Genomic DNA, 17,625 nt, shown 5'->3' with positions numbered 1-17,625 from the left:
ATAAATGTGTCAGTGGAAACCAGAGGATAGCCAGGACTCCTTCCATGCCCAGGGCTTTCTGGGGACAGACCTGTCCAAGCAGCAGCCATTCCCAACCGAGTTCTGTTTCTGGAAAGCCAGGCAACAGCTGGGGCTGGGCCCTCTGGGATTTGTTTAGTGACCCGATTATGTGGGAGGCCTGGAGTGGGTGGTTGGGTGGGGGGTGGTATCAATGCAATGATGCCCAACCTCATTGCATCACTCACTTCCCAGGCCCTGCCCTCAACCCCTCCTGACCAGGCCCTGTCCTGGTTCTCAGCCACCCTGTCCCAGTGGGTGCTTCAGCCCACTCACTGACCAAGTAAGGGACTGACTCCAGGTTACAGAGTGCTGTGTTTATGTGACCTGAGAATATGTGTGCCCAGAGTGTGCCCGCAGTGTCCTTGTACAGTTGAGTATGTACATGTCCTGCCCGTGTGTAGGCAGCCTGTCCACACATGCCTAGGAGTGTGACTCCGCGTCCTGGTAGATGGGGAAGGAGAGAGGGAGTTGTGCCCAGGGTCCCTTGATTACTTCTATGGGTGCATGTTTGTGCGTCTTGTTAGGGGTGCTTGGGGAAGATTCTGCCCTAGGTGCCCTTGATCACGTTTGTGTGTGTGCATGCGTGCGCACACGCGCGTGCATTACGGGGTGTACTGTGTTACAGCATCCTCAACCAACTCTGTATGTGTGCATATGTTTGTGTGTGTGTCTTACAGGTGTCAGCGAGTGGATGCTTCCACTACGTGTCTGCACATGTGTGTGTGGACTTGCATTGTCCTTGCACACCTGCGTGGTCCCATGAGCGCGGAGCCCAGCATGTGCTGGAACCTGCAAGAACATGTGAGTGTGCGTTCTGTGGGTCCCTGTCCTGATGGCTCTCCACTTGTCCTGAGTGTCACGACGACGAGGATGCGGACCATATCTTCGGAGCCTGAGGATCTAGCCCAGGTCCAGCCCTGTGCAGCCGCCCGCCAAGCCGCCAGAGGACGAGGCGAAGGCTAGCTAGGAGTGGACGATTGCAGTTAGTTTCCAACTCGCCACTTCGCGCCCCTCCACTGGCTCCGGCTTGGCGGTCCCGGCTTCGGGGTGCCCTCGGTCCCTCCCCATCGCGTCGTCGCTTTCTCCCTTGGCATAACCCCCAGCGGCGGGGCCGCAGACCCCTAAGAGCTCCATGAGCTCTCCGCGCCCTGCCCACCGGCCCCGGCCCCGACCCCTCCCCCGACCGGACCAGGGAGGTGGGAAGTTTGGGGGCACCCGCTGGGGGTGTCCCATTTCCGGGGCTGGGCTCCGGGGAGTCGGCGCGGCGCCCGCTCCCTGCCCGCCAGCCTTTTGGGAGCTCAGGCGTGGGCAGCAGCTTGTGTTCCCGGGAAAGGCGGAGCTGCGTCCCGGGGAGACACTCGTTGCAGCCGGCAGCGTAGTCGCTCCCCGCTGGCCGGCCGCTCCGGGAGGGACCCGCAGCGGAGGGTCGGGGCTGGGGCGGGCTGGGGAGGGGTCCCAGGGCTGGGGCCGGTTCGGCCTCCCGGGTGGCGCGCGGGCCCAAGAACTAGGAGGACTGCCGGGCCGGGCCGCTTGTCCTTTGGAAAAACCTTGGCGGTTTCTCGTCTGGTGTCCGTGGACCCCGCCGTGGCGTTCTCCAGGGCCGCGGACCTTCGCCCACCGGTCGCGCCAGCTGTCCTGGAGCAGAAAGGACCCCCCCTCCTCCCGGACCGAGCCCCGAGCCCCGAGCCCCATGGAGCAGGCAAGCGCCGGAGTCCCGGGGCCGAGGCCCGGTCGGCGGGCGCTCTGGCACCTTTTCCCGCCCCCGAGGGTGCCTGTCCGGCCCGGCCGGGACTGGCTGGGAAACCGAGGCCGGAAGAGGTCGCAGTCCAGCAAGGAATCGGTTTGTGTGGGGTGGGGGTGGGATGGGAGACCCCTCCCCAACCCCACCAGCTCCAGCCCAGCTGTGGCCCCAGCGGTGTCACTCAGAAAACCAGCGTCAAACCCCAGCCCTGCCTGGGATGTGGACCTTGCCTGGGGAGAGTTCCGTTCAGGCTTTTCCAGGGCCTCTCCCCTGAGCAACAGGGGTGTCTGCACTGGGCCTGGGCACTCACCAGGGCCTGTAGGCTGCCAGCCTGGAGTTTCCCTAGCATCAAATGTGCCACCGGAAGCTGAAAGTGGGGATGACCAGTGTCCCCCGGAGCAAAGACCCCCCCATCTCTCCAGGATGGGGGGTCTGCTTAGGGGTCCACTTAGGGGTGTATCCCTCAGGCATTGGAAGTGGGGATGGGAGGCCCCGAGCCATGGTGGCTCCCCCAGTCCCTAGTTCTTTCTTTGTAAATCCAGCTTTGCAGGGATGGGCATGTGGTGCATCTCCTGGAAGAGCTGGGGTCCTGGGGCGTGGGGAGCTGGGGCTGGGGTGTGGGGAGGGGCCCAGGGTGGACAAGCTGAAGCAGGACTGGCACAGGCCTCTAGAGGGCCTGGGGGAGGCTGGACGCCCCGGGGTGCACCCTTGCTTCTCCGCTCTTCTAAGGGTCAGTCTCAGTTTGCCCATCTGTAAATAGGGTTGATTGTCCCTGCCCTACGTGGCTGTTGTGAGCATTCAATGAGCACTGCCAGTCCTGGGAGACTCTTGGTGTTTTTTATTGTGCTAAAATACACAAATATAAATTTCACATTTCAACCATTGCCTTTTGCTCCTTCACTCCCCACCCACCCACCCATTTTTACTGTATAGTTCAGTTGTGCTTAGTACCTTCTACCTTCACGCTGTGTGCAGCCCATCTCCAGAAGCCTCTTCATCCTGCAAAATTGAAACTGGACCCATTAAACAACACCTCCCCATTCCTCCTCCCCCGGCCCCTGGCAACCCCATTCTGCTTCCTTCTCCACATATGGAATATATTCTATATACCTAGTTTTACATTAATATCATAGACAGCTTTGTTTTCAGTATGTATATCTACTTTATTCTTTTCAGTAATTTCATGTTCATTACGTGGCTATACCATCATGGTTTAAACTATTCATATTTTAAAGAATTTATTTATATTGGTTGTTTTGACAAACAGAGCTGCAAACAACAGCGATATGCCAACATTTTGTGTGTGTGTTTTTTTTTTTTTTTGGGGGGGACAGAGTCTCTCTGTCGCCCAGGCTGGAGTGCAGCGGTGAGATCTCGGCTCACTGCAATCTCTGCCTCCCAGGTTCAAGCAATTCTCTTGCCTCAGCCTCCCAGGTAGCTGGGATTACAGGCGCCTGCCACCATGCCCTCGAACTCCTGACCTCAAGCTATCCACCTGCCTTGGCCTCCCAAAGTGCAGGGATTACAGGGGTGAGCCACCGTGCTTGGCCTTCCTTTGTTTCCTTAGATAGTGTTTCTTGAAATAGATTCCTAGAAATAAGATAGATTGAAGAGTATGTAAATTTTAAATTTTTCTACAGACTGTGTCATTGCTTTTCAAAAATGCTGATTACCAAAATGTCACTTTTTGATACTAAAAAATAGATTGTTTTAAACACACAAAGTAAGTAGGGCTTATGAAAAAGTTAATATATTTTGCATTTCTCACAAGTGTGTTGAATTTCTCCCCCTTGCATTGTACAGCACGAATCCTGACTCAGTCTAACTTTCTTATACTTAAAAAAGTATATACTAAAACATAGGCCAGGAGTTAGCAAACGTTTTCTATAAAAGACCAGATAGTAAATATTGCTGTCTTTGTGGGCTATATAATCTCTGTTGCAATAATGTGACGCCACTTTTGTCTTGGAAAGCTGTGATAGATAATATGTAAAAGAGTGGGAGTAGCTGTGTTTCAACAAAACTTTGTTTACAAAACAGGAGTCATACTAGATTTGTTCTGAGGACCATAGTTTCTTAACCTCAGTCTAGGCAATCCGTCAAGTAATTCTGCATTCACAATAGAAGTCTTGTTGTATATATTGGCTGACTGACTTTCCTTTCTCTAATGTTAACCACTGATTTTGTGGAGCATGGATTCTAGGGAAATAATACCCAGGTAAGATGTCTATTACCATGTGTGTCTTATTTTTTAAAGAGTGGCTAAATTCTTATTGAGGCTGGGCACAGTGGCTTATGCCTGTAATCCCAGCACTTTGAGAGGTTGAGGCAGGCAGATCTCTCAAGTTCAGGAGTTCAAGACCAGCCTGGCCAACATGGTGAAGCCCTGTCTCTACTAAAAATACAAAAATTAGCTGGGTGTGGTGGCATGCACATGTAATCACAGCTACTTGGGAGGCTGAGGCAGGAAGATCACTTGAACCCAGGAGGCAGAAGTTACAGTGAGCTGACATGGTACCACTACACTCCAGCCTGGGCAACAGAGCAAGACTCCATCTCAAAACAAGTCAAAACAAACACACAAACAAAAAACTGGGAGACTGAGGTGGTCAGATCACAAAGTCAGAAGATTGAGACCAGCCTGGCCAATATGGTGAAAACCCGTCTCTACTAAAAATATAAAAATTAGCAGGGTGTGGTGGCAGGCACCTGTTCTCCCAGCTACTTGGGAGGCTGAGGCAGAAGAATCGCTTGAACACGGGAGGCGGAGGTTGCAGTGAGCCGAGATCGTGCCACTGCACTCCAGCCTGGGCGACAGAGCAAGACTCAGTCTCAAAAAAAAAAAAAAAAGTGTTATTGACAAGTTCAGTAGTTTCTTGTCTTTAGTCTGTATGCGTATCACTTGGGGGTTTGGTAGAAATCTAGATTCCCACATCCAAACCCAGTTCTCTTGTGAGCATTTTAAACGACCATCCCAGGTGGTTCTGGAATGCTCATAGGTTTGCATATTAGTTACAGTATTTATTCGCTGCATGACCATGGACAAGTTGTTTTAACTCTCTGAGCCAACATTTCCTCTTCTATCAAATGGGAATATTAATAGTACTTAGCCCTTGGAGACATTGTTAGAATTTGAAGGACAATGAATAATTTTTAAGAGAGCTTGACTCATGAGAAAATAAACTTAAATGCATGAATATATATATCAAGCATGAATTTACCTAGTGCATATGCATTATACACCGGGTGCATAATATTTTATAAAATAATCGTTGTTTTATAAAATAGTGTTTCATTATTTGGGGAGAGGCATTACTGTCATTTCCTTTCTGCTGACTTCCCCTCTTCAGAGTTTTCTACTCTTCCCCTCCCATCTCACCCCCTTGCTTTGTCACAAAACAAAGCCAATAGAATCACCAGCATTTTAAGACTGGTTTACTCAAAACGAATTCATTGTTTTACATAGCTGAACACAGAAATGATAAATAATGTTCTATAAATATTTGTTGGTTGACAGCTTTGGAACAATGTCCTCTAGAAAAAGCTGAACGTAGCCACCCACCTTGTATGAGAGCCGCAAAGTATAGCCATGTGCCTGAATATGTGTCAGCCACTGTGTGCCTGGAGGGGCTGAGGAAGGAGTGTAGAGAGTGTTGTGGGATCCCTTCCAACAAGCAGTCAAGAACACATAGAAATACATTACAAAAATTAAATAATCTAGGTAAGTTGAAATGCATGTTAAGAAGAGTCCCAGAGTGTGGTTGCTTGGGTAGGGGTAGGTTCAGGAATTGAAGGGACATTCCTAGGGCCTGTGTCCCTGTTTCCTAATCTGCCACAAATGTAACAGTGTCCTGTTGCTTCCAGGTCACTCACGGATTCGACTCTGAGGTCAGTGATGCACTTGGCACCAGAACTCGGTGGGGTTGGCACAGACCTGCCAGCCTCAGCCACTTTCATTCTGGAAGCTGTTAAAAGAGACAGTTATAAAAATTGAGGAATCAGCAAGGGAATTCCTGGTCCCATGCTGGCTTCTCCTCTCTGTCTTGGCAAGTGTAGGGCCTGTCCTCTTGCTCAGGACTCTTTGTCCAACCTCAGCTCCCTAGACCTTTTGTCAGTGGCTCAGGTGGTCTCTTCAGGCAGCCTCTTCCGGCTAACACTTCCTCCTCTCTTCCCTCTGCCAGGGGCAGCTCTTCCGTGGTTCCTTGCAGACCCCAGGTCAGGCCAGAAAACACCTCTATGGCCCTTCCCTGTGTCCCACCACCAGATAGGACCTCAAAGGCCTGGGGTCCCCAGGATGGCCCTCAAACCGACTGGTGCCCTTGCAGGCTGCCCCCCTCCAAGTCCTGCTTCTCTCCAGAGATGGGCAGGAGCACCAGCCCTTACCTGGCACCAGCTGTGAGTCTCATAATTGCTATCTACCATCTTGCTAAGGGGCTTCTGGGGGTCCTAGGAAAAGCAGCAGATGCCTGGGTGCTTGGGGACCTGGGCATTCTGAGGGAAGGAGCAGCGTGACCCCGAGTCATTTTTCACTGGGGACAAGTGAGCCAACTCCTTCTACCCAGTGATAAAATCAGAAGGAAGTAGATGGAGAAGGCACTGTTGAGGGGATGATTTGGGGATGAGAAGAACTGGCAGGAAGTTGGGGATTTGGGGGTGAGAAGAACCAGCGGGAAGTTGGGGATTTCTTGTTTCCCCACTTTTCCCTTCCATTTCTGTTTGAGCCTTAGGTTTGGCCTCCATCTCCCTCTGTAGAAATTGCAGCTAATTAAATAGTCTGCCTCTTATTCCAGCTCTACTGGGGGAACATAATATGGTCTAAGAAGAGATTTTTCCAGCAAGAGGCCATCTCTGCAAATCACCTGTGAGGTAGACCTGTGGCAATTTTATGACTCAGCTGGCCACCGAGATTGTAGCTGGGTTCTGCTGCTTGTTGAAACCTACTCAATGTTCTTCCCTAAGTAGGACAAGACCGTATCCTGCCTTTAGGGTTTATAGAATAAAAAGTGAAAACTCTTTGGGGAAGAAAATCTTCCTGAACAGATAGCCCAGGGCATTTTGAAAATCCCTTAGGAAGTTCTCTGTTTCACTTGGGTACCTGTGTCCTTGGACTTTGGTGATGTGGTTTGACCCCAGCCAGAGAATGAGGGGAACAACAGCAAAAGGCAGGACAAAGACTGACTCGTGAGAGGAGGCCCAGGAACAGGGGGGCATTGTGAGTGAGGAGGACATGGGGGCCCAAGAAAGTGAGCAAAAGAGGACAGGGCTTGGGCACTCAGTCACCAGCCCCCTTCTGGGGTCCAAGCTGTGTCCCCTTCTCTAAAGAGGTAAGCCCTGAGTCATGGGGAGATGGAAACCGGGGCTGATGAGACAGGATGTTTTTTAAGCACCGTGGTGTCTTGTTGACTTGCACATGCAAGGGGGTCTTGGTAACCACAGGGCTCAGGGTATTTGCAGGAACAGTTCAAGTGCTCACTTGTCTTGGGGCTGTTTGTGGGGAAGTGGTTTCCACAGTGACAGGAGGTGAGATATTGCTGTCACCCCAGACCACACTGAGCTAGTTCCTTCTCACTAAAGCTCTGTAGTCATAGTTTCCCCTGGCAGAGCAGAAACTTCTATGTTATCCCATAGCTGTTCTAACGGTGTAGACTTGACTTGTGCAATGATGCCAGGAGTCCTGAGCAGCACAGCCCAACTTCAATCACACACAGATGGACAGAGCTGTATTAGCGAAGCCTGAGCTACTGAGCAATGAGAGTACAGCCAGGCTTTCAGACTTCTCTTCATTCAAGAGAGATACACGCTAAGCAAAGGACCTAAAGATGTGTTTAATATGGGTGCTAATATGCATAAGGAACCTTGAAATAAATGTTCTTAGCTTTTGGCCAAGAGAGTCCATGTCTAGGAATCTATTCTCTATAGAAATAAATTCAAATATGGAAAAAATGAACAATGCATAAGTGTGTTTGGTCCCCAGCATATTTATAGCAACTTAAAATTGGACTCAATTTAAATGCCTATGATATGGAAATTGCTGAGAAAATTATGGGATCTTCCCTTAATTGGCTATTAGGCAGCCTTTACAAACGATGCAGTGACATGAGAAATGCTTATGTTGTGGTAAGCTTAAAAAACTCAAGATGCAAATCAGCTTATTTTAATCAGGACCCACCTAGCATTTGGGATGTGGTCAATCCCACATCATGTATTTTTGTGGGTGCAGTTCCCAGGAAAGAGGAGGAATAAGAACTGCAAGTATGAAGTGTCTCCTTTGCTTTCAGTCTCCTTGTCTACCCTCTTGTCCATCCACTATGAAAGGACTCCCTTCTCTTCCTTAATATGGACAATTTCTATTGAGGACTCATTGTTCTAAGAATTGTCTCATCTCCTCCTGCATCCTCAGTGCCCGATCTTTGGCTTCTATGAAGGAAGGTGGGTAGTGCTTATGGCAGGGCCAGTTCTACCTTTCTCAGTATGTTCTGGAGTGGGTATGTAGCCCCATTTTCTAGTGGTTACCTTGACATGACGAAGAGTTTATGTCTCTTTTGCCCTAGATTTGGGCAATAGTCATTCACTGTGCAACAGGAAATACACAAGTCAGCATCTTATTAAATATAAAGTCATTCAGGAAAGTGGACGGCTAATAGTTTCTAATCTAGAGAGCATAGGAGAAGAAATGTTTACCACACACAAAGTATTAGTGCCTTTTATATCATCAAGACAAAAATAACAGGAAAAAGACAAACACATTATAGTGAAAACTTGTTTTTCCTAACCAGCATCTATTCTGCATGTTTCCTGGTGCCAGAAACTCACATTTCCTCAGGGCAAATCCCCCTTCCCCACCATTCTGAGGCTTTACGTTTATGTAAAATTCAGTAAACCCAAAGATTCAAGTTATGTGCCTTGATTAACTTAAGCAAATCAATGAAAACCATCCCCATAACCACAGCGACTGGTTAGGAATTCGGTTCCTAAGTCCGTCAAATCCGAAAGGGCCTAGTGATGTTTTTTCCAGTAGGAACACAGACTCACTCTTCCCTGCAGAAAATGAACAAGGATTCATGTACACTGGCAGGTACTGGCAGCCACCCAGGGCCTCTCACAGGAAAGGGAGATCAGAAAGAGAAGCAAAGAGGACTCATGAGATACCATAGGGCTGCTGCGTCCAGCCTTGCCTGGAGCTAGGGCCACCTCGATGCCCTATAGTCTTGGAGTCACAACATGCGTTTACTCAAAGCCTCTTTGAGTTTGGTTTGCTTGTTTGCTTTCTGCTTGGAAACTGCCAGCATCCTGAGAGATACCAGATCTGTATCTGTGCAGAGACACAGGGTTTGTTAAAAGTCACAGTCCCTGACTGAAGTGTGGAACTGGCTGAAACGAGAAAGCAGGAGGTAATTTGGTGAGGACCTTGTGAAATAGAAGTGAGTTTTAAACCTTACATGCATCAGAATTACCTGGAGCCTTGTGAAAACACATGTTGCTGGGCCCTAGTCCATTAAGAAAGGAAGTGGGGCTTAAAATGTGCATTTCTCCCATGTTCCCAGGTGATATTCACCATGCTGTCCTGTCTGGGCACTACCTTTTGCCATACCCATTACAAGGTATTGCACGTGCTGGTTGAACTATGGTCTGTCTTATTTTGGTGCTAAAAGCCTGTGCCAAATACCAAGGCTGCAGCATTAAGGAATTTTATAGAAAAGATTCTGAATATAGGCCAGGCGCAGTGGCTCATGCCTGTAATCCCAGCACTTTGGGAGGCCGAGGCGGGCAGATCACGAGGTCAGGAGATCAAGACCATCTTGGCTAACATGGTGAAACCCCGTCTCTACTAAAAATACAAAAAATTAGCCGGACATAGTGGCGGGCACCTGTAGTCCCAGCCAGCTACTTGGGAGGCTGAGGCAGGAGAATGGCGTGAACCTGGGAGGAGGGGCTTGCACTGAGCTGAGATTGCGCTACTGCACTCCACTCCAGCCTGGGTGACAGAGCAAGACTTCGTCTCAAAAAAAAAAAAAAAAAAAATTAAAGATTCTGAATATTGGAACTTAGTAGCTATGTATTACATCAGTAAGGTCCTTTAAGAAAGAGTTTAGGCTGCTTTGAAATGGGCTCATCTGAAATTGAAAAAGGAAGAAATTGAACTTGCTAAAAAAGGCCCTTCCAACTTATTGACTGAGAACCCAGTAATCTGGAGACTTGAAGGGCTGTAAAGGCAGAATTTTCTACTCTAAGATAAAGTTAGCGTGAGCAGAGACAGGAAGATGAGAGACCTAACGAGGCCAAAGGTCAAATATTCATCACCTCCACATGAGCCAAGATGCAGGCAGAGGTCTCTCGCCAGGGGCTGGATGGTAGAGGTGACACTGGTAGTGAGGTCTGTGCTATAAAGTGCACAAGCCTGGCTGGGCATGGTGGCTCATGCCTGTAATCCCAGCACTTTGGGAGGCTGAGGCAGGTGGATCATGAGGTCAGGAGTTCGAGACCATCCTGGCCAACATAGTGAGACCCCGTCTCTACTAAAAATCCAAAAAATTAGTCAGGTGTGGTGGCAGGCACCTGTAATCTCAGCTACTTGGGAAGCTGAGGCAGGAGAATCTCTTGAACCCAAGAGGCTGAGGTTGCAGTGAGCCAAGATCACACCATTGCACTCCAGCCCAGGTGACAGTACAAGACTCCATCTCAAAAAAAAAAAAAAAAAAAAAAAAAGAAAGAAAGAAAAGAAAAGAAAAAAGAAAGTGCATATCCCCAACCCCAGTTAAAATGCAAATGCAAGCTTTGTAACTGAAAACATCTCTGCTTCTGGCTACCTGGCCCATGGAATTGATCAGAAGCAAATAGTAGCCTATGGACATTAGAAGGGAGTCACATTGCCAAAGAAAGCACAAGACTGGTTCCAAGCAGTCGCTGATTACACAATACCTAAGGCAACCTCAGGCTAACTCACACAGACAGGAAGTCAGCAACCTCCAGAAAGCAGATCCTCCACATTGCACATCTTAGATTGTCCGTGGAGGACATTTCCCCCAAGGAGGAGAGCTAGGGACTGCCAGATCAGCTAAACTGCTTAAAAATGCAACTCCCATTCTCCAGTTCCCTAACAGGGGTCTGTGTTCAACTTACTCTGTTTGTTCATAACACTTGTATTTAGGGAATGTTGGGCATGATTAAACTTTGTTTAGCTTTGGGTTTCTGGACCTTGAGAAACAATTCAGTGCAGGCAAATATTGTATGCCCCTATATTTTTTTCCTGAAAGCCAATAAAGAAGGAATGATGACACCTTCACTGCGTCTATGAGGACAAAAGCTGCTTGTGTGTGTGTGTGTGTGTGTGTGTGTGTGTGAGAGAGAGAGAGAGAGAGAGAGAACAGCCTTGTCAAAAGGACATGTTTGTTGCTGTACCCTCATTATACGACAGCCATCATGGCATCAAAATGCTGTAAGCCAGGCTGAGCTCTCTCCTCTCTGCATCAACTCAGAATCCCTACCAGAAAGTGGTTGTGAGGATGGAATATCACCCATCAAAGAACAGGGTAAGATGAGACCAGAGAGGTAAGCTATGCAAGCTAATCAGAAAATAACTCAAAGTTTTAAAAGTGCAGAATATAAAAAGGAAAAACCCTCATTCCTAAAAAAAAAAAAAGCCTCATTTCCTCAAAGAAACGACAGTTACCTATTTGATGTGTGTCTTTCCAAATATTTGCCTATGTAAATGTATGTGTGTATATGGCTTTTAAAAATAAAATAATATCCTTTACAGACAGTTCTGTAGCATATGTAGAGAATATATATGCATATACTGAATGTAAATAGATGTGCATTTTACCTATAATATTATGGACACTTTCCACAGATATAGATGTGTGCTGCTTTTGTTTACTGACTGCAGAATATTCCATTGATGAACATCTTAATCCTGTACTGATTAATACCCTACTGATGACTGTTTGCATTTCTTTGCTCCTTACTAACCATACTCAAAAGAATATCCTCATGTCTACGTAGTCTTATCTTTTGGCAGTGTTTCTATGAAGCAGATTCCTAGAAATGGGATCAGGTCAAATGGGATGTAGGTCACATAGTATGTGCATTTTAATATTTGCTAAGTAGTAGTGTTTAATTATGCTTTAAAGAGTCTGAGCCCTACAATTCTAAACATGTTTGGACACAGAAATTAGATTATTTTAAACAAAATGAAATAAGCATAGCTCATAAAAATTAACACGTTTGATTTTCACACAAATATTTTGAATTTCTCTTTCTTCTGCAAAAAGGACCCTAGCTTAGTATGCATTTCTTGTACATATAATGCAAGCAATCCATCTATTAAAAAACTTACCCTTCAAACCTGTAGACAGCATCCTGCTCCACACAGAAGCTGGTTGTCTTTTCTTCTCTAACATTAGCTATTTATTTTGTAGAGTGTAGATTCTAGAGAAATAATGTATAATACACCTGTTGCCATATGCAGATACTTACCACATTTAGAAACCAGTGGCGAATTCTATTGACAGTGGCTCTCAGTCATTAACAGGCTATGGAACACCTCATGAGCTTGATAAAAATATCAGTTCCCAGGTCTACACCTAAAGATCCTGATGTAACTGGCTTAAATAATCACTGCTCAAACACTCTATGTCAACTCAGAATCCTGACAGGAAGTGGTTGCAAAGGATAAAGTATCATCTGTTAAAGAATAGGGTAAGATTTGAGTATAGATGGGGCATACTTTGGGAAATAACTTGGTCAGTGGTTAACAGCATAGTCTGTAGTTCAATAAAAGTCCAGTTTTGGAACACAATTGACCTTTTACATGCTGTGTAACCTCAGCCAAGTTGTCTAACCTTTCTGAGCCCTGGGTTACTTTTCTGTCAAATGGAGGTATTCATAGTACCTAAGCTGTACTATTGCATTGGTAAGATTAAATGAGCAATGTATAAAAAGCACTCAGTAGGAGTAAACCTCAACAGTGTAAGTAATTGCTATTAAGAGCTTGATTCATCATGAATATGCCCTACAGAATACTCTGCTTAATGGTGTCCATTCAAGTAGTGAATTCTCCTAGAGTGTGCATATTACAATTTGAGTTATAACATATTCATAGTTTCAATGTTCAAGAACGTTGTAAAGTGGATAACTCTGTGGTAGCCCTCCCCATCTCTCCCAATTTCCCTCCATTTCACATCTTCCTAATCTTTGCCTATGATTGCTCTTAACCAGTGATTTTGATTTGCCAGAAAAACAAAACCAGACTCAATACTGGTTTACCTTTTAAAAGAGCATCTTTATTATTTCCCCAGGCTGATCACAGCCCTGAACAAAAGCATCCGATACACATTTGTCAGTCTGGTGGCTTTGGTGCTATGACTGCCTATACAGGCCAATGACAGCCACTCGGTTGTCACCAGACACAGTGTGAGGGAAGGGGGAGGGGACAGGGGAACTCTCAGAGCACACAATCACAAACACACTGTGAAATCGAAAATAAATTACAAAAACTAAATAGTATAAATAAATTAAAATTTAAGTTAAGAAGAGTCCCACAGTGTGGCTGTTTGGCAACAACCAGTCCATAGAAGAGGTAGCTGTGCAGGTCACAGGGATGTTCCCAAGGCTCAGGCTCCTGCTCCCCACTGGGCCCACCGAAGTCACTGGGCCTCGAAGCTTCTGGACCCCTCAGGCACTCAGCTCCAGGTCGCTGACGTATTTCTGGACCCACTCCTCACTGGGGTCAGCACAGACCTGCCGGCCTCTCTTGGTTAGGAAGCTGTGGAGAAGGGAGGAAGAGTTAAGCACTGGGGAATCCAGCAAGGGAATCCTGGGCGCACCATGGCCCCACCATCCTGCTGTCTGTCCTGGGCAGCTCAGTGCCCGCTCCTCTCTCAGGGGCCCCTGCCTATCTCCGTCTAGAGAGATTCTCTCAGGGACTCCGGGCGAGGGGGTCCTCAGAGTGTCCTGCTGCCTCCTTCTTCCTGTCCCTTTCCTCTGGGCTGGGGCAGCCATTCCTGACTCTGTAACACACGCCTCACTCCAGTCCCAAGTCAGGTCACACCTCAGAGCCCTGCGTCCTATATCCCCGATAGGCCCCTGAAGGCTGGGCCTTTCCAGGATGGCCTTCTGGCCTGTCTCTGCCCCCACCCCGACCCTCCCTACCTCCCTAGAGGTGAGCAGGAAGACTGGCACTTACATGACACTGGGCTTGGAGCACTGGCTGCTGGTCTCAAAGTAGTCAGCTATGAAATTCTGTGGAATCTGCCGGGAGATGTAGCTGAAGCAGCAGGCGGTTGGTGTGTCAGCAGCAACTGCGGAGAAAGGAGAGAATGAGCCCGAGTCACAGCTCAGAAGAAAAGGCCAGGCAGCTTCTGATCCCCAAGCAGTTGAGGAAGGCAGGCTTGCTCAGACCAAGTGACTGGAAGGCATTTGGGTGGTTTTGCAGAGAAATGTCTCTTTGTTTCTGTCTATATTCTTCTTTCCCCTTGACTCCTCATAGTGGGTTCTCTGTTTCTCTGTGTGATTCAGATACCTGAATGGAGTGTTCTCTTGCTCTCTTCAGGGAATTTTGTCTGGTTCAAGAAGTCATACCCCAGCCCAAGAGAAGCCCTGGACATCTCTCAAGACATCCAAGGGACAGAGCTCCTGGGAGACCTAGAGTGAGCTGGAAAGTGAACAACAGACCCCACTGGGAAGTAACCAGCCCTGGATTCTGCCTCTTGCTAACTGATTCATTTTGAACCCTGTTTTTCTATCTGTCCAAGGGACTGTAACTCCCCTGCTCCTGCCTAGATTCTCATACCTGGAGACTAGGGGGCTAAGACCCCTTCTAGAGATAAAAATAAAAGTCATGAAGAAAAAGACCAAGGTGTTTGGCAGCCCTTTAAGAACTTCCTTCTTTTCTCTTCAGGGCTCTCAGGCCACAAAAAAAGACTGATGTGGTCTAACCATGGCCAGAGAGTGGTGATACCCACAACAACAACATGGACTTACCTGGTGCAGAGAAGACCTGGTTGCAGAGAGCCATGGTGCAGAGGAGGACGGCAAGGGCAGCAGTGGAGACCTGCATGATTGTGAGCAGGTGATGGAATGTGGGCTCGAGTGTCAGCAGCGCCAAGAAGGGACTGACCACTCTTTGCTGCCTGCGTCCTTCTGATGTCTGAAGCCATCTGTCCTCTTTATAGGCAGCCCTGGCGGATGGGGAAATGGAATCTGGGGGTGAGGAGGGAAATTTTTAAGCGTAGTGATGCTGTCATGCTGAGTGTTGCACAACTCAGGGTCCCTGGTGACCACAGGGGCTCAGGATATCCAAGAATAGCATCTCTGAGCTATTCTCTAACTCTCAGCTCTCAACTCATGACTGCTTCTAGCTTCATGGGGTTTCTCCTGTGAGTGTGAAAAGGGGTGTGTGTCAACCCAAGACTATTCTTAGTCGATCCCTTCTCATAAGAACTGGTCTATGCAGCCAGGCATGGTTGCTCACACCTGTAATCCCAGCACTTTGGGAGGCCGAGGCTGTGGATCACCTGAGGTCAGGAGTTAGAGACCAACCTGACCAAGGAAGAGAAACTCCATCTCTACTAAAAATACAAAAGTAGTCAGGCATGGTGGCACATGCCTGTAATCCCAGCTACTCGGGAGGCTGAGGCAGGAGAATCACTTGAACTCAGGAGGCAGGGGCTGTGGTGAGCCAAGATCATGCCATTGCACTCCAGCCTGGGTGAAACTCCATCTCAAAAAAAAAAAAAAAAAAAAGAACTGGTCTATGCATGAACTCTCCAGCCCCATTCCTTCCCACAGAGCTGTAATTCTGCTTCCTCAGCTGCTATAACCACAAAGATCGGGTCAATGGGCTGATGCTGTGGAGGGCTGGACAACCCCCAATCCTCCCAGAGGAAAGGAACTCAATGAAAGCTGGAGGAATAGAAAGCATGAGGTCACCTTTCAGTCATTTCTCTGTTTATTAGTCTCGGAGTGACTGGGGCGCTGTGTTAAATGCTACTTGTGGATCATAAAAATACTTTAGAGGTGGGTATCAATATGTCAGGTGCCTAGAAATATGTGTAGCCATTAACTTAGAAAAAGCATTTCTGGAAAAGAGTTCTGTGGAAACAACCCAAATATGGAGCCATCTTCAAACATAAAGATACCTGACCCAGCATCATTTATAACTCTAAAATAAGCGAAGCTAAATTTTTCTCTATCAGGGAATGATAAATTATCCACTAGATCCTTTATTATTAAGTCCTTAAAATGAATGAAGTGGCATAAATATGCTTATAACACCAGTGGTTAGAAAAAGCAAGATACAACATTATACAAATTCTATAAAATTTGAAGAATTGTATAAAGATATATATATGCCATGCCAACTCTAGGCATGGAAAAAATAAAAAGGCTTAGAAATACATGCCTTAAAGAATGAATAGTGTTTAGATCCATGGGTGATTTATTTTCTTATTCTTTTCTTTTTCTGAATTTTCCTCATTTTATTTAGTGAGACTTTATTACCTTCTTGGTCAGCCCACAAATTTATGAACTAATTTTGTTTTAAAACATTTCCAACATCACTGGTTGAAAAGTGGGTTTTTGTCAGTTGTTTAATCTGAAAGAAATTACTGATAAATATGCTAAAGTTTCTGTTCAATGGCCTTTGCCAAAATGAAGTCTTGATTTCCCATTTCTTTGAACTATTTTAAGGATCCTACACTATACTTCCATAAATCATGCCAAACTGAAGCAGTTTTTTCCTTATTCTTTTCAACACATAATTTCAGTGGTGTGAAAGGGTTTCTACCTTCTCAGCCAGATTATATGCTTTTTTTTCTTTTCCATACTTTGTTATTTTATTATTTTGCAATCAATCAGCATACCTCGTTTTATAATAAGAAATAGATTTAGTTGGTTTTAATGATCTTTGTTTCTGAGATGCCCCTGGTCTCATGGGGGTAGGTAGAGTATATGAACAGGTAATTGTAAGACCCTTAGTAGAAAAATAAATGAAAGCTCAGAACCCCACGAGGGGAAGAAGTGACCTTCCACCAGAGGGCTGGGGAAGGCTTCATGGAAGGGATGGAACTTTAATTGTGTCTGGATAACTGCCCGGGATTTATAGGCATCTATAGATGGGTGGGGAGTGGAGGCCCAGCAGAGGCTGAGTTCTGGGTGTGACATTGTGGGCTCAGAGGAAAGAGGGGGTGCTTCAGTGGAGCTGCAGAGCGGTGGGGGTGAATATGGATGATAAAGCTAAATTGGGACCAAACCAGGACAGGCCTTGAATTCCCCTCAAAGGGGTCAGAGTTGATACGTTTGATGCTGGAGAACAACGGAGGACAGAAGCCAAGTGCGACCATGCCTTTGGGATTCTGTCCTTCCTAAGTGTTTGTAGACATAGCTCTTTTAACACACATGAGCTCTGTTTCCTTCCCACCCCAGTAATGGCTAGTGCCAGTCTTGAGGGAGGAGAAGCAGAGGCAAGATCAGGGGCTGTGGTAGGTTTCACCGGAGTTTGGCATCCACGTATCTTCCCCTATTGCTACCAATTCCAAATAAAGGTATCTCTGCCACTTGTCTCATTAGAAACCTACATCACAGGCAATGGCTCCTTCTCACCCCACCCTCTGCCTCCCAGCTCTCGGGGATACCCCGAATTGCATTCCCTCACTCACTTCTGAGGGGAACCCCCTCCATACTCGTGATTCCATTTCTAAGAGCTGGCTTCTGTGAGTTGTGGAGAGTGAGAAAAGGAAATGGAAATTGCTGAATCAGTGTTCTGATAAGGGACATCCTCTATCTCTGTGATTACAGCACACTGTGTTATAATTAGTTATCTATGT

The 17,625-nt window shown here is 46.9% G+C and overlaps 2 protein-coding genes across 2 annotated transcripts; one reads left to right on the top strand and one right to left on the bottom strand.

The window, feature by feature from the left end:
• Positions 1–219: 219 nt before the first annotated feature.
• On the top strand, positions 220–6,814 carry LOC134738768 (transcription initiation factor TFIID subunit 4-like). Its single transcript, XM_063657046.1, has 5 exons — positions 220–311; positions 738–1,012; positions 1,187–1,900; positions 5,983–6,196; positions 6,592–6,814. Exons 1-5 carry the CDS (start codon positions 220–222, stop codon positions 6,608–6,610), a joined length of 1,314 nt encoding a protein of 437 aa, XP_063513116.1. The 3' UTR covers positions 6,611–6,814.
• A 4,653-nt stretch (positions 6,815–11,467) lies between these two features.
• On the bottom strand, positions 11,468–14,976 carry LOC129016546 (C-C motif chemokine 3-like 1). The gene is made up of 3 exons (XM_054455893.2): positions 14,783–14,976; positions 13,986–14,100; positions 11,468–13,565 (listed from the first exon to the last, which is right to left on the bottom strand). Exons 1-3 carry the CDS (start codon positions 14,856–14,858, stop codon positions 13,475–13,477), a joined length of 282 nt encoding a protein of 93 aa, XP_054311868.1. The 5' UTR covers positions 14,859–14,976; the 3' UTR covers positions 11,468–13,474.
• Positions 14,977–17,625: the final 2,649 nt, after the last annotated feature.

The sequence above is a fragment of the Pongo pygmaeus genome, chromosome 19, assembly GCF_028885625.2.
Source record: "Pongo pygmaeus isolate AG05252 chromosome 19, NHGRI_mPonPyg2-v2.0_pri, whole genome shotgun sequence".
NCBI lineage: Eukaryota > Metazoa > Chordata > Mammalia > Primates > Hominidae > Pongo > Pongo pygmaeus.
This window is presented reverse-complemented; position numbering and strand designations above follow the sequence as displayed.

What these genes read in the sequence shown, in the direction of transcription:
- LOC134738768 (XM_063657046.1), top strand. Translation starts at nt 220, where the DNA reads ATGCCCAACCTCATTGCATCACTCACTTCCCAGGCCCTGCCCTCAACC. An exon ending in TTCTCAGCCACCCTGTCCCA is followed by an intron (nt 312 to 737) that starts GTGGGTGCTTCA and finishes TGTGTCTTACAG; the next exon opens with GTGTCAGCGAGTGGATGCTT. An exon ending in CGCAGTCCAGCAAGGAATCG is followed by an intron (nt 1,901 to 5,982) that starts GTTTGTGTGGGG and finishes TCCCTCTGCCAG; the next exon opens with GGGCAGCTCTTCCGTGGTTC.
- LOC129016546 (XM_054455893.2), bottom strand. Translation starts at nt 14,858, where the DNA reads ATGCAGGTCTCCACTGCTGCCCTTGCCGTCCTCCTCTGCACCATGGCT. An exon ending in CCAGGTCTTCTCTGCACCAG is followed by an intron (nt 14,101 to 14,782) that starts GTAAGTCCATGT and finishes CTTTCTCCGCAG; the next exon opens with TTGCTGCTGACACACCAACC. An exon ending in TGCTCCAAGCCCAGTGTCAT is followed by an intron (nt 13,566 to 13,985) that starts GTAAGTGCCAGT and finishes CCTTCTCCACAG; the next exon opens with CTTCCTAACCAAGAGAGGCC.